Genomic DNA, 16,348 nt, shown 5'->3' on the forward strand with positions numbered 1-16,348 from the left:
AATATTGGGAGAGATTTCCATAACCAGAATTGCAGACTTGCTGGTAACACTACCTATATTTGCTGCCTTTCCCACTGAACTGGCTGCAGTAAAAGCCAAATCTCCCACTATCACCCACTCAGACTGTACTCGGACTGTATACAGCCTACCTTCCCCTGTCCTTTCAGGCCATTAAAATTCAAATCAAGTTTTATTATTAGAGTATGCCCACTGTAAATTTCACCCAGTAACTTTTACTCATCTCACAAAAAGGAGTAACAAACAAAGATATTTCAAAACTCATTAACTTCTATTAATACAGAGAGTAAGAAAAACTAAGTAAGAACGTAAGAAAACAAGATCCAGGACAAGACTCAACAGTAACTAACCGCATGTTAGCATAGCCCTTTAAATCAACATTTTGCTTTGTGCCTGCACAACCAAGACACAGGCAACATCCTCTTGATACTACGTGTCTTCTAGCTGAGTTCCTCCATAAGCACTGACAGCCTTGATAAGTATTGTCCTTGCTTCCGTCACACTGAGTGATCTTGCTCAGTTATCTAATTTAATTTCATTGATTTCTTCTTCTTGGCTTGTTGTTTGGACACGGTACCCAGAGCAGATTCTGAAATGCCCACTGATGTCTGAGGCGGCAGTAGTTTTCCAGACTGTGTTGGGTATTTGGTTTTCATAAGGACTTTAAACAGCGGCTGGGACAACATATGTTTTAGTTGTTTTTTCATCCCCTTCAGCATCTTCTGCTTCTGGCTTTCTTCTTGCTCACTAGGTTTTCTTCCTTGGGGCAGAAATCAAAGATATAGAATGTTACAACAAGAGAAGAACTTGCACTGGCCTCTTTCCACCTGGCTTTTGCAGTGCTAGGGGCAGATGCTAATTTCAACTTTCTCTCTCTAACGAGGTCACTCAACTCCTATACAGTCTTCCAGTCATCTGTGACACTTTCACATCACCCATGCTCCCCACAAGATAGCAAGATCATGCAGAATCCTGACTACTAAGTAACTATAGGCCAAGTATCATTCTGGTGAATCACTCAGTTGGCTCTCAACCCAGAACAGACTCGGGAACAAAAGCAAAGGGGGCCCAGAAGGTAAGGTGTTAACCCAGGGCTTCTAGCTCAGGCAGAAGCTTCTTCTGTGCATTTCGTTACTGTATGTGTGCCTCATTTCAACACCTGTAAAACAGGAATCCCTTTCCTCCTTATACATTAGAAACATTGAGGTGCTCAAATTTAATAACATAGGAGAAAGAAGGGCATAGAAAAGATGGGAGATAGTTAATAGGCTCAGAGGCCTGAACTGGAGAGACTAAACGAAATCAAGGTTTCTGTAACGCAAACTGAAAGGACATTACTAAACCATTTGTAACAGTGTAAGAGGCATTTCATTTATCGGAGGAACGACTGAGATTTTAATTGGTCTCCAACAAGCCACGGAAGAACTGGAGACTGAATGTATTTCAAAGCATGGATCTGGCAAGATTCTGGGTGGCAATTAGAAAGTGCTTCACTCGAGAGCCACAACTTAGTTGGGACGGGATGTGCTGTTTTGAAACTCATTTCAAAGCACAGCATACTCAGATTATGTCAAAACAAAACAGCTGAGTGTTATTTATCTGAGAGCGCTCCTGAACAGTTTGGACAGAGACGATGACTGCTTGCTTGCAAACTGGTTGAGAACAAGCTAGTGCAGCCACGAATAAAGGAAGTAAAAAAATTCATCTGCGCATGCTTCAAAATTAAGGCATCTGCATATTCAGCAGCTACCTGGTTAGAGACAGCTTAAGCTGAAGTGAGCCCTGTTCAGCATGCCTTCAAAGAACTGGTAGGAAAGCATACCTTCAGCTCCTAAAATTCAAACACAACGTGGCATTTTACAGTGCATCTAAGCAGTGCAAAGCTGCATGGCATTGAACTAACAGGCACCTGTAGTTGTACAGCCCTACACATTTCCTCAGGCACAGCCTGCAGAACATTTAATTTAAAAAATGTAATAAATTACTTACTTTTAACACACCATGAAAAACCTCAGCAACTTGAATATAAGTATTGGCCATTTAACCCACACAAAGGTCACATAATTTTTGGTTTTTGCTAGGTGTTCCCACACAGAGCTGTCAGGCTCCTGTCCTGCTGCCTGACTACAGGGAGGTAGGAGAGATAAGCAGAAGTGGAGAAACAGCTTTTTCTTTGACACAGAGGCGACAAGACTCAAGCAGGACATACTGGGCTTTTAAATTACCCTAAAATGTTTGCCAGAAGCTAAACAGTTCTTGTCCTGTGACAGGTGGACTTGTCTGCAACTTGCCAGAATAGTCACACCTCACTCCCTCTGCTCCAGTGCTATCTACTGCACAATCATCCTGAAAACACCAGCAACACCATGCACTAAGTAATGGCACTCCTTTCCTTCCCCTTCTGCCCTGCAGGTTTTAAAAGTCCCTCTGCCATGGTGGGGCTGCTTCTGGCCATCAGTGTTACGGGACCAACTGAGCATACCCATAAACAAGCACTTCTACTTGCCCATAAACATGTCATCATCGAGATCAATCTCAAGAGCCTCTGCAGCTTGCTGGAGCCAGGAGTTGTGTTGCTTTGCCCGACTGTTGAAAAATTCCGCCTTTTCAATCTCCCGTGCCAAATTCATCCGCTCCTGCAACAAAAGTACATTTTAGACATTATAATCAGGCTTACATGTGGCGCACTTTAGCAGAATCAGTGTTTGAAAGCATGCATTACAATGCAACTGAGGTGCAGAGACACTTTTGTTCCCTCCTGCTGTCCCAGCAGACCCCCCCCAAAATAAAGACATGTCAGCATTTGTTGAAGTGTTTTCCTTCTTCAGATCCATAGTAGACTCTGACTTCTAAAACATCTCAACTACTAAACACGCCTGAATGTTAACTCCTCATTCTTTAAACGAATCATTACAAACAATTCAGGAGCATCAAGGACAAATCATGATGCAGATACCAATCACTTCTAAGTTACACATTTACATAGTACAACTAGATCTTAAAGTTACGAGCCTCAGCAATAAGGGGCAGCCGCTAGCTTCGTCCCACTCTGAAGTAAGCCCCTGCAGGCCGTACAGAAGGAGCTACTCATGCTTTCAGAAATGCACCTGATCTTGTTCAGGCACAGGACAAAATGTCCTGTCCTTCTTCCCAGCTGCACGCAGGTGGAACAAAGATGTCCAGTAAACCCAACCTCACTTGCAGCCTTCAGGCTGGGCCAAGCTGCCTTAAATAACTAATTCATTATGGAAAGAAAATCTGCACTGACAGTAAATAATAATCAACCCAGCAGCGAGTTCTGCTCTTTGGAACATGCCTGCGGTTGCACAAAACAAACCCTGTGCAGGACACCCTGACCACCCCAAGGGAATAGTCTGGTGCTACACACTTACAGCACCAGTCAGAACTGCCAGGATAATAAAAACACAGAGAGAGACGCAATTAAACTTGCAGTTGACTAATAAAACAAGTCAGTCACTTCTCCTTAGATCATTACAAGAAATTTTAAATAGTTTTTCCACCTTTGTAAAACTTCAGTCCTCTTTTGGTTTCTCCTCTACCCTGGTTCACAGATTTTATTCCTCTCAACTGTGAAATACCTTCAAGACTTTTCCTGAACTTGAATGAAGGCATGCAGAACCAGAGAAGGAGCACGGCAGAGAGACAGACATAAAGAACCAGCAGCACTATTAGTCCCAACAACCATAGATTTGTGATTAAGCCTAGGGCAAAGTGTAAATGAGACCTGACCATGTGAAGGGCCTAGGAGGCTGGAGTCCTGTAATTACAATTACAAAGACATCTTTTCTGGGGAAAGGAGAACTATTATGGATAGAAGAGAAGATCGTGAGATGGGGGCAGGAAGATTTAAGTGTGGGAACAATATTTATTTGCCCATTAATTGACAGAGCATGATAAGAGCCAAGAACTACTTATCAAGAAATACAGAAGGGACCTCTGAAGAAACACTCTAAAAACAACAGATTTTCTTCAGGAACCAGAAACATTTAGTGGGTGGAGGGGGGCGGGGGGAAAGATTAGGGGGGGAGGGGGAATGAAATTCTCTTTGTCACTACCAAGAGAAGCAAAATCAGTCTGTGGAAGCATTTCTTTGATTTTCTTCCTCTTTCAGAAAGCTGCATCTCCTGAAAGATTCATGCTAAATACCCCATTTGCAGAAAGCTTTGGCTTTGAAACTTGCTGACATTATTCCCAAGGTGAGGATACTGCTGTTGCCACTGGGGTGGACTCTGGGCTCAGTCCAAGCCAACTGGATAAGCATGAACCAGAATATCATAAGGAAGATATCTGCTGCATTATCTGTCTGCTTGCATTTTTCTCCTGTTCTCAATGACTGTGCATTCAGACACTCCAACCCCAGCTGGACTGCTCTCAAACGCAGTATTTAAATATGTCCCATTTGTACATGGCTGATGTCACCCAAACTGTTAAGTGAATGCTGAGGCACGACACGCCCTCTTATACGAGAAGTAGAAAATCTGCAGTGACTAGATGCTGTCTAAAATATATTGATTTGTAAATCTTAACCATGTCTATCTTGCGAGTTAGTGAATGACTGAATTCTCCTTAAAACAGGCAATAACCTAGAAAAGGAACATACCTGGTTTGACAGGGTTCAGTGGCAGCTGTGGCCTCACAGTATAGGAATTTTCAGAAAAGCAGATAACTCACTACTTTGACTGAGAAGAGGCAGATGAATACCACTGAAAATCCATGGACCTGCTATTGCTCTCTAGTGTGTTCCTAACACAAGAGGCTTTAAGCAACACCTGTAACAGAGCTGTCCCAGCTCCCCAGCCACAAAACATACTTGGTCCCTGTACTGTTTCTGGGAATCTAGTGAGCAGCAGCTCTACATAACAATGTGGGAGAAAAACGTAAGTAATATTTCTGTTTGAACATAAACTTGGGCCAGTTATTGAGAAGAAATCACAAATATTGCTTAAAAAAGATAGTGTGATTAACTTCATTTTCAAATCCAGGTTCTGAAGAGCAAATTTCATCTGAACCCTGGAAAGAACGTGATGGGCAAAGCAGTCACACAAGTAAGCAAGCAGCTACTCAGGCTGCAAAGAGATTGTGGTTTCTTTACCTTGATAGAAGTCATGCACTTGGTTTCAACTGGGAAAAATGGCAGCTCTTCACTCTTCTCCAATGTTTTATAAATTTTCCTAAAATTGATCAAGTCATCAGGGCCAATCAGCAACAGGCTAAGGCCTTCATTGGCAGCTCGGGCTGTTCTGCCGCTTCTGTGTACGTACAACTCAGAAGTACGAGGGACCTGCAAATATTCAGAAAAACCATGAAGATGGCCATGGAAAGCTAGCAGCAGCCTGTCATGCTTTTGCCAAGAGGCTACCAGAGAATATTATTTTTTAGATACACATAGTACACTGCATGTAACACAGCTGAAGGTAAACTAAAAAAGTCTAGAGACACTTTCTTGTTCTCTGATCCAGTATTCTTCCTTGCATAATATTTTGTGAGTCTCTCCTAACTTCTGACCCGCTGTCACTTCCTTTGCAAAGCAGGAAAAAATTGTATGTGTCCTCAGAAAAGAGTAACAGGGCTGAGCCTTTTGACACCTCTGGGTATCAAAGTTAAGCAAAAAGCAAGGAGAATCACAGAATGGTGACAGGGACACCTTCCACTAGACCAGGTTGCTCAAAGCCCCATCCAACCTGGCCTGGAGCACTGCCAGGGAGACGGCATCCACAGCTTCCTTGGGCAATCTGTTCAAGTGCCTCACAACCCTCATAGGGAAGAATTTCTTTCTTATATCTAAACTTACCCTCTTTCAGTTTAAAGCCATCACCCCTGGAGCCTTCTCCTCTCTAGGCTGAACAACCCCAACTCTCTCAGCCTTTCCTCACAGGAGAGGTGTTCCAGCCCTCTAAGCATTTTTGTGGCCTCCTCTGGACCTGCTCCAACAGGTCCATCCCCTTCTTGTGCTGCGGGTTCCAGAGCTGGATGCAGGACTCCAGGTGAGGTCTCACCAGAGCGGAACAGAGGGGCAGAATCCCCTCCCTTGACCTGCTGGCCACGCTGCTTTTGATGTGGCCCAGGATACGGCTGGCCTTCTGGGCTATGAGCACACATTGCCAAGTCATATTGAGCTTCTCATCAGCCAACACCCTCAAGTCCTTCTCCTCAGGGCTGATCTCAATCCATTCTCCACCCAGCCTGTATTTGTGCTTGGGATTGCCCCTATACATGTGCAGGACCCTGCATTTGGCTTTGCTGAACCTCATGAGGTTCACAGGGGCCCATCACTCAAGCCTGTCAAGGTCCCTCTGGATAGCATCCCTTTTCTCCAGTATGTTGACCGCACCACACAGCTTGGTGTCATCAGCAAACTTGCTGAGGGTGCACTCCATCCCACTGTCCATGCCGCTGGTCTCCACTTGGCCATTGAGCCATTGACCGCAACTCTTCGAGTGCAACCATCCAGCCAATTCCTTACCCAATCTTATCTGTTATGTCATTCCTGATATATAATGACACATTCATGAAGTGCTACCTACTACAGTCAGTCATTGCAGCAATGAGATCCTTAAGTACAAAGCACTAAGGAGAGTTAAATTAATAATGATTAAATCTCAATACTCAGGATTATACTATACACAGGACTGAAAATAACAGCTTTATAGTGTTCATGGTTTGGATCAGCAAAAGCTCATTTCAAAACCAAAACAGTAAAAGCATAAACATAAAAAATGTTTAACCTGGTAGTGGATGACATGCTGCACGTTGGGAATATCAAGACCACGAGCTGCAACATCTGTTGTCAGGAGGACACAGCTGAGAAAGTGATAACATTTAATAAACATAAGATTGAAGACTAAACCATCTGCCAAGGAACATAAAACACAGTGACCTGGAATTCTACCACAGCAATTTAAGGAACAGATTTGTACCGTATCATCTGCTGGAAAGGCCATTTGTTTGCCCTTACAGCAAATTATACCCATTATTACATCAGAGGCAGTCTTGAAACAGCAGTTCTTAAAGCAAAAGAAAAAAATGCAAATGTTACCTTCAGCAGGTCTACTCTGTCTCCAACAAAGAAATTCACTACCTTGCTGGATCCTGTTTTCCTATGCTTTTATTCTCTCCCAATTCACAGGAACGCTAGCGCAAATCACTGTTCAATGACCTAATCCAATCACTTGGCAGGGGAGTGTGCTCCCCTTCATTACATTTCTCAGTGCTCTGCCCAGGCTGCGTTTAAAAAATATCTTCAGCTTGGTATGACCAGACCATTAACAACACAGTTGATCTTTTGGCAGGACAGATAGGTTATTACAAGTTTCACCAGCTGAGAAAAATCACATTATTAACATCATAGATTTAATTGGCAGCTTTTTGGGGCTGAAATATCTTCTACCAAGTTGCACTCAAGTAAGTTCCCTCAGTAAATTAAAAGCTAGAATTATAAAGGGGAGGATTCTGTTTTGACAATTAGTGTTTCTCCTTACCCCTAGAAATGAAGCACTACTCAAAAAAGTCATTCTTTTATATAAGCAGTCTACTACAGAGACAAAAGTCTCCCTAGGGTATTGAACAATTTGTTTTTAAAAAAATCTCCCAGCAACTGAAATGAGTTACTTGTAGGTAACGGGAATTTGTTAAGATTTTATGGCATCTGACTGCATACTCCATTGCTACAAGGTTCAAAGCAGAAATAAACAGAGAAAATTCCACAGCTTGCAATCTGCATGAGGCCGTGATAGATGGTCTCATAGATTTCTTCTTGCATTGAAAATCTGCAGTCTCTGAAAACGCTCCGTCTGGCCTAGACCAATGCCATTCACACGACATTTTGCCAAGTGATCTGCAGATCTATCACAGCAATTCAACCTCTGCTCTCCCTGACTGAGCTGATTACCAAGGTACAAATTCCCACGCAGTCAGACAGCACGCAGCACTTCACAGCAGAACTAAACTGTGAGGCTTCTGGATCATGGAAGTACTGAGACCACCAGCCTCCTCACAAAGGCCATCCCAAAGCCAGCAGGAAACAATAATTCTTAATATGGCAGGACAGGCCTGCCAGGGTAAACCCAGCTGCCCACTGCTGCTGAAAGGCTCAACTGCCCCTCCTCTCACACTGCTCTAGGACACCTGGACTCTCAGGAAGGTGATTCATCTAAAACCCCTACCCAGCAACAAGTGGTTAGTTTTCTGATGGCTTAGTGAGATGAACCAAATTACAGAAGGCTCAAATGAGCTGCAGGACCTGGGCACAGGGGCAGAGAGGTGTGCAGGATGGTTATAAAACCATATGGCTGACAACAGGGCAAGTGACAGCTCCTTCAGCAGCAATGAGCTGTCAGACCACAGGATAATTCAGGCTCCAAGCGACCTCAGGAGGCCTCTAGTCCAATCTCCTCCTCAAAGCAGGATTAGCTATAAGGCTGGACCATGTTTCTCAGCGCTTTATCCAACTGAGCCTCAAAAATCTCCAAGAACGAGCAGCCTGTTCCAATGCCTGACTGTCCTCACACAGAAAAAGCTCTTTCTTACATACAGCCTGAATTTCTCGTTTCAAACTTGCACCTGTTATCCCTCATCCACCTACCATACACCACTGTAAGAGCCCAGCTCCATCTTCTTGATAATCTTCTTTTAAGATACCGGATGGCTGCCATTAGGTCCCCACAAAGCCTTTTTCCCAGGTGATATAAACCCAATGCCCTCAGACTCTCCCCTTGCAGAGCCAGTGCTTCTTGACCATCTTGGTGGCCTTCCACTGAACTCGCTTCAGTTCATCACCTCAACCATCCTGTGAAACCTCACCCTTAACCATTGACAACCTGGGCTCATGAACAGAGGACTCACATCCCCAGCTAACTCCCCCATCCAGCTCCCACTCTAAAAGAGCTGTTTCCTCGCCCCACTACCCTTTACACAATTTCTTTTCTTCTCTGCTAGGAAGTGGAAAACATCAACTCACCTCTCTCGCTCAGCAAACCTTTCCAGGTTTTTCAGCCTTTGCTTTTGGTGCATGTTGGCATGCAAAGGAAGAGGATCGCAATTTAAGATTGTGAGGAGAGAACTGAGGCGTTTTACACAGTCTATGCTGTTTGCAAAGACCATGGTTCTTCCTGGATACTGGAGAAGAAAATAATAGAGATAATAGTCCTTCTCGTTTGTATTACAGTGGATTCTGGTTTCCATCAGAGTCTCAACAGTAGCCTCTTTCCTCGTTAAGTCTATCACTTTGGGTTTGCCTTTTATTCCTACTTTTTCCATTAACAATTCTAGTTTGGTCTTCTTGTCCATCTTTTTAGCATGCTTCTTCTGTAAAACTCTTGTGGGAGTCTGATGGACTAAAGTCAAAGTGGCAGAAAAAACAAAAGTCTGTCGTTGAGGGTTATACTGTGAATCATTTAAGACTTCCAGCAACTGAGACAGCTCTAAGAAGTGACCTTTCTCAACCATTCGGTCCGCTTCATCAATTACAAGGCACCTGTCAAATAGAAAACACACAGTAAAAATGCACTTTCGCAGATAAATACAAATCCGATACACTTCAAAAGAATCTTTCCTGCTAAACATGTTAAGGGATGTTCTGCATGTAAAACCCAAAGGAACACCAGCTACGCTGCGGTAGCTACAGTAGCACTCCACATTTCTTTTTGAAAAAACAGATTTCTGAAGGAAAAATGAAGTTTTTGCTACTGGCTTTAATTGACATTTCCCTCCATCAATATCATCACTACGCATTTCAACAAAATACTCTGGCAAAGAAGTAAGTGATCTTATGTAGGCTAAATTATTTAATCAGCTAGTAAACATAATCAGTACACAGTGATGTCCAGTTCAGTATCCAGCAGTTACTCTAAAAGGCACCTTTACCTGAGCTGCCGAAGATTTGAAAGATGTGGGTGTCTCTCTTTAACTAACTCCCACAGACGGCCTGGAGTTGCAATTACAATTTCTGGCTTTCGATTCAGTACACGTTCTTGCTTCTGTGCAGCCATGCCTCCAACTAGAATTGCAGTCTTAATGCCTAGAACATATAAATAATAGTTTTTATCTCACTAATTTATCAGTGAACATCTTTACATATAGCCACTCAAAGAATTATTTTAAAAAGTCTATACTGCAACTTCTAGGAAGCATTTTGCCAGGAAACTTCAGGGGGTTTATATAACACTGAACACAGCAATGACCTCAATTTTGCAGAAAAATCCTCATTACAGTTAGATACCAAAAATAAAGTAGTCTTTCTTTTAGTGCACCTGTCTTCCAACAGCAGGAAGAACCACCTATGTCCTCCACAGCTGTTAAGCTTTGTCTACCCGTAGTTCAGAATCTCATGTTACGTCAACTTTATCTGCACAAGCAAGCATGTTCCTGTTATGAATAACCAGCAGGCCCTCCACAAAGAAGACTGAGAAATGCTTGTCTTGCTAATAACTGCTCATTTGCTATGGGACAATCCCAACAAGAATGCTCCCTCTCAGTTAATGATGCTCTGGACTGCACAGTAGCACAGAGACCTTAAGTTAGCTTTAAGCAGTTTGTTAAGGTACAAAAAAGAATTTAGCTTTGGAAACACAGACTCCACACGTGGCTTACTTCACCCTGCTTCTTCAAAGAATACACTGGCCCATGACAAACTCAATGCTACTGTGCAAGATTCCCCCAGTATACAAGCTACCAGAGATCTCTCCTGCCTACTACCTTGTGGAATCCCATGCTTCCAGGTGGGATTTTTTTTCTAAGTAAGTTTGAGACAATAAAGAAAGCCCACAGTAAAAAACGTATTTTCTCTCCTGCTGCAGCAACTATACATCACTTGGGCAGCAGATTTTTACATACAAATAGCACTGCTCCTATCAGAACTGTACTGACATAAATCAACCATTTCAGGCTAGGAGTTAAAATTAGCCTTGTAATCAGCTGTAGACTGATGAGCACAGCAGGACGCATAGACACCAAAGGAAGACGTGCTTAAAAGCAGTTCACTACACTACATATCCTCTTCAATAACTAAACAATTACTACTACTGAAGGACTGGGGGGTTGTTTCCCAGTTCTCCCCATCCTGCATAGTTTCACATACTCACTCATTCACCTAACAGATGTGCTGATGTCTGGTTTGGAATAGAAAGGAACAGGATGGAATTGCTTTCATCAGATGTGTCACCCAGCAATATGCTGTGACCTGACTGCAGTAAGTCAGACAATCTAGCAATGCATTCTACCCTTAAAATTTATGGCCGTAATTTCTTTTTTTTGATATAGAGAGCAAAATGGTATCTATCTAGTATCTATATCGATTGATGTACCTGTCAAAAAAGGAAATTATGAAAAAAAATACAGAATATGTATATAACATGAAATGATTTTTTATATATAACCTACATCATCCAAAACCAGGACAAACTCAGCTGTGGCTGGGTATCTAGTGCTGATTCTGTGTTGCCAAAGCATGAGTCAATAGCTGTTTGAAGGAAGAAACATTTTAAAGCAAAATATCCCACGTTAACTGTTTACTTCCACATGCATCTCACTGAAGAATCCTAAAGCATTTCTTGAATATTAGTGACTACGAAGCCTAACCCTTCAAAAGCCACCCCAGTTTTATGATGGGGAAGAAACCGTGGCACACATTCTGGCTCAACACTACTGCCAGGATCCAAACGCAGCGTAATCCAGGACACGGCACGTGGGGTCTACATACCTGTAAACCTCGCAACTGCATCAATGTGGTGTTTTACTTGTACAGCTAATTCTCTTGTGGGAGTAAGGACCAGTCCTAAAAGAGGTCTCTTTTTATGGGCGCCAACAGCATGTGCCTTGTCAACAGAATCAAATTCGAAGTTTTCCAGCACCTTCACACAGCCTGTTGTGAAAGATGCATCATCTTCATCTCCGCTATCTTCAGCCTGCTGATGGGTTAGTTTTTCTGCTTCATCCTCATTTTCCCATCTTGTTTCACCACGATGTTGATGGGACTCTTTAGAAACACTGTCATTTCTACTTGTCGAGCTATTTGATTTTTGCCACTGCAGCACAGAGTGAATCATTGGAATTGCAAATGCAAGCGTTTTGCCGCTTCCTAAAAAAAAACAAATAAGAAGAGTAATACAGACCGACAAGTCATTTATTTGAAAAGATGAGAAAAGCAACAGCCATTCACACACTGTTCTTAAAACATACAGTTGTAACAGACAAAATCTTTATCTTTAGAAACCAGAAACTTGCAGCAGCAGCATCTTTTCTCTTGTTCCCTTTATACATCTCCTTGAGGCTACCAATAGCATACTTTCTGGAGAACAGGTATTTTTCCAATCTCTAGCAGGTCAGGTAGATTCATTTGTTCTGAAAGTGGTTTTTAAATGCTGCAGTTGCAGCCAAGATATTTTTAAAGAACTGTATCCCCGTAAGGAGAATACCATGCCCTAATTGACAGTACTGATCAATGTTCTCCAAATAAAGGAATTGCAAATGAGGCCAAGGACAAACTGGAATGTACTTGAAGGATCTGCTTCCATCTTCACTTTATAGTACTGTGTTTACGACTTTCTAAGAAATTGTGTTTTGAAATACTCCACCGTCTACTTTCCTGATCTATCACCAGCTCACATTTTCATAATCGAAACACATAAATCTGACTTAAAACAGATAATCCACTTTAGAGAGAAGGGAGTTGTTAAATACAAAAATGCCCCCCGACTTTAATTTCAGGGGTTCACTCTACCAAACTGCAAGTCACATCCCTGCCTCATATTCCCTTCTGAACTATCTGTCACTAATAAAGATGTCAGGAGAAGCCTGGCAGCACATCCACCCCAGCTAAGGTTCTCACAAGTATCAGTTCATTGACCACAAAAGCAGCATCCAGAGCACAAGACGCTACTCTGCCATTCCTGTAATAAGCCACTGCTGGGAAGCAGTCCTCTGGCAATCTCATCTCGATTCCTTGAGCACTGTTTGTCCGTATTACAAACCCATTAGGGTCTGCCAAATTCAGCAACACAGAATTTTGCCTATTTAGGGGAGAACCTTAGTATTAGTTAATAAACAGTTAAGCCCAGCATCATTATCCTGACCAATACTGCTACAAAGTGTCCTCGCACACGCTTCCCCAGCTTTCTGCATGTCTGGGAGGTCTCATGACTTCTGCACTCAAAGCACAAACTGTTTATAGTGTGCACTTGCAGAACACTTATACAACAAGATTCTTCATTACCAGAACATCCGTTTTTAAGGTGAAGAACACTGCTGATCCTGAATTAAATGTAATGCAATTTGGCTGGTGCAAATGTCAGTACTGCACCCAGCTAGATTACTGCTGTGATAATCAGGACTGTACTGTAGGCACTAGATTCACCCACAAATTAAACCAATAATCACCTCACAGGGCACGTTATCTTCACAATACACAGATCACAGACCATAGCCAGGCCTGCAAACCCAGGAGAAAAGTGCATCTTGGTACCCCCAGATACTCCAGCTCAAGCCAATTCAAACTCTTCTAAATGGTTTTAGATTGTAAGCTTTTACAGATATAAAATCCGTTTCCTTAACAAAAAAAATCACTAGTTCCAGAACTGGTTAGATCCACTACAGAAACAACAAGCCTTGACATCCCCTGCATCTGATCTCCACAGGGATCTACTGCCATATCAAAATCTTGCCATTCTTCCCTATGTTGCTACCAAAAGGGAAGGTGAACAGTTCTTTCACCTGTCACCTTCATCTCAGGCCAAATGCCAATGGAAGCTGTAAGATGTAGAAAAAAGAACTAGAGAGTTTCAGCCTCTCCCAGCTGCAGCACTTCCTAACAGACAACTGCCCACATCTTCTCTCATGTTTCTACAGGAACACCAATGACCCACTGGGTTTTCTGGAGAGAACCTGGCTTTCTATCAAGAAAGAAGAAAATAAATGAGCAAAACGCAGTCCTACTGCCTCAGGGTTATGCAAAATTAGACAGCAACAACACAACCTGCCACCAACCATGCTTTCCATTCTGTAGCTAGAGAGGGATTTGCTTTCCAGCCAAAATAGTGCTTTTTTGCAGCACAAAGACACCATTTAAATTTTCAGTTCCATTTTCAAAACACTCCCCACAGGGCCTTCTAATCTTATTAAAGCTAATAGCACCAGCCTAGCTTCCAATTAAAATAAAAATGCAAACAACTGCGTATCTTATTAGTTACTATACCTTCATGCTCGTGAGCAGTAAATGGCTTTACAAGACAAGCAGTGAGATAAAGCAACTGGAACAGATGAAAAGAATGCAAAAGAAACCTTTAAACCAATGCAGCTTTCAATTGTGCTTCCTATTTTTAGTTTTTATGGGGAAAAAAAATGCTGCACTGCTAAACACAAAACTTCAAACATATGAGCAGCAAAAAACAGGTAAAGAGAAAGTATTGCTCTGAGACTCCGCAGCACTATGTAAGTAAAGAAGAAGCTATAACAAATTTTCCGAAGGCTACCAATGCTCAAAGACAAAGTCACGAGCTGATCACAAGCTGGACAAGAGACAGCACCTCTCTAGTTAATGGATCAATGTAATACTTCAAGCACAAGCAGTGAGAAGGGCTGGTCACAATGTACAAGCAATCCCAGAGACAGTGCACAGCGTGGGCCTGTCTCGCTATGATAAAAGACCATACCCACAATGCCTAACACTGTGCCTAATATTTATTTACTGCTCCAAGCTAGTACTGAATCATCTTCAGAGGAACCTAGCTCTCTGCTTTGCCCTGGCACGGGGACATCCACAGCAGTCCAGCTGCTGGAACGTGACTCTGTTGGTTTCAGTAACTCTGCCCTTTGCAGTGTATCGCCTTACGGTTCCTAAAATAGGAAACAATTTGAGAAACACCAGAAAAACAGACTTCTGTCAAACGCATAAAAACTCATTGAGACTTCATAGCTTTGCACACTGTTGGTAAGTTACAAAGTTTTAATGCTTCCCAATGAATCATTACTAATGTACTGGATATGAGGAATATACCAGCTCTTCTCCTACACATAAATGCTTCTTCTGCTACATATAAAAATTCGTAACGAGCTGCATTCAAAGAGGGGAGATGGGAAGCTCCCAGTATATACAACCAGTTTTAACAGATTTGTACCTGTCTCTGCAGCACCAAGAACATCCATGTTATCCCGGATGGCAGAGGGCAAGGCTAAGGCTTGAATAGGAGTCGGAGCACTAAAGCCCAGGTAGCTCAAGGCCCGCAACACTGGTTCAGGGACAAACAGGTCTTTCCACGCAGACACATCAGCTTTGTGATCAGCTGAGGCGGATAAAACTTCTGTTGTCCAGTTTTTCACTTTTTTAGAAGCAGTTACTGACGGAAGAGCTTCTTGAGCTTGAGAAGCTTTATTTTTAGTCACCTTCTTTTTCTCTGGAGCATCCTTTGTGCTTGAAGTGCTCTCAGCCACATGTCCATGGTTCTCACAATTTGCTGCTTCGATTATTTTGTTAGACTCTGCCTCTTTGTCAACCACCACATCAATTTCTTGATGCTCACTGTTTTTATCTGTTTTGCTTCTCGTGTCTTTGCTTTTCTTTTTCTTTTTGGGAGGGATGCCAGGTTCTTCCTCCTCATTCTCTTCTTCTGAAACACTCTCAGCCTTTCTCTTCTTTTCTTTTACTTTCCCCACTTCGGAAGAACTTACTGGTTTGTACTCTGTAAGTTCCTCCAGGCATACTATATCTCCAAAATCCTCATCAGCAAATAAATTGGGGTCGATTTGCACAGTTTTCCATTTTCCAATGACTTCAATGCCTTTCTGTTTCAATTTAAAGGAAGATTTGAATCTCTCTCCTTTTTTGGTCTTCATTTTTACCTAACAGGAAACTGGGGGATAAAAAGCAGGGCATCAGATCAAAAGAATGAGGATTACTTTGATTATATTCAAACCCATGGGAATGAAAGGCATAATTATTTTCTTTCTGGAAATACTGTTAATATGAATGGCCTTATACCTACAGCAGGCCAGGCCTGCAGCCTGGCTCCTGGAACAGCTCCGGGGTTATAACCAGAGTCGCCGGAACGAACTCCCGCAGGCCGCGGAGCCCTCCCGCCCCTGCCTATCCCGGGCATCACCAGCCACAGGCCCGGCCGGGCCTCCACCGCCGCACGCGGGAGCGCCGGGCACCCGCGGGAGGCCCGAGGGACCCCTCCGGCCTGCAGCCCCCGGCTGAGGGTGTCCCCCCCCCGGCGCTTACCGCGCTGCGCGGCCGCGGGACACGGCCCGAGGGACAGGGAGCGGCCGCGGGGCCCCGCTAACGCTGCCGCCCGCCGCGTGCGCCTCTGGGCGCCGCCAT

The 16,348-nt window shown here is 43.1% G+C and overlaps 1 protein-coding gene across 3 annotated transcripts; it reads right to left on the reverse strand.

Moving 5' to 3' along the window:
• Positions 1 to 270: 270 nt before the first annotated feature.
• DDX24 (DEAD-box helicase 24) lies at positions 271 to 16,348 on the reverse strand. 3 transcript variants are annotated; one of them, XM_075426802.1, is made up of 9 exons: positions 16,250 to 16,348; positions 15,147 to 15,878; positions 11,735 to 12,112; positions 9,901 to 10,054; positions 8,996 to 9,511; positions 6,765 to 6,840; positions 5,132 to 5,320; positions 2,525 to 2,654; positions 271 to 778 (listed from the first exon to the last, which is right to left on the reverse strand). In XM_075426802.1, exons 2-9 carry the CDS (start codon positions 15,859 to 15,861, stop codon positions 543 to 545), a joined length of 2,394 nt encoding a protein of 797 aa, XP_075282917.1. In that variant the 5' UTR covers positions 15,862 to 15,878; positions 16,250 to 16,348; the 3' UTR covers positions 271 to 542. The 3 variants fall into 3 exon arrangements, with proteins under 3 accessions (XP_075282917.1, XP_075282918.1, XP_075282919.1); XM_075426803.1 differs by lacking the exon at positions 16,250 to 16,348 and adding an exon at positions 16,007 to 16,084; XM_075426804.1 differs by lacking the exon at positions 16,250 to 16,348 and adding an exon at positions 16,011 to 16,029.

This window comes from Opisthocomus hoazin, chromosome 7 (assembly GCF_030867145.1).
Source record: "Opisthocomus hoazin isolate bOpiHoa1 chromosome 7, bOpiHoa1.hap1, whole genome shotgun sequence".
NCBI classification, from domain to species: Eukaryota; Metazoa; Chordata; class Aves; order Opisthocomiformes; family Opisthocomidae; genus Opisthocomus; species Opisthocomus hoazin.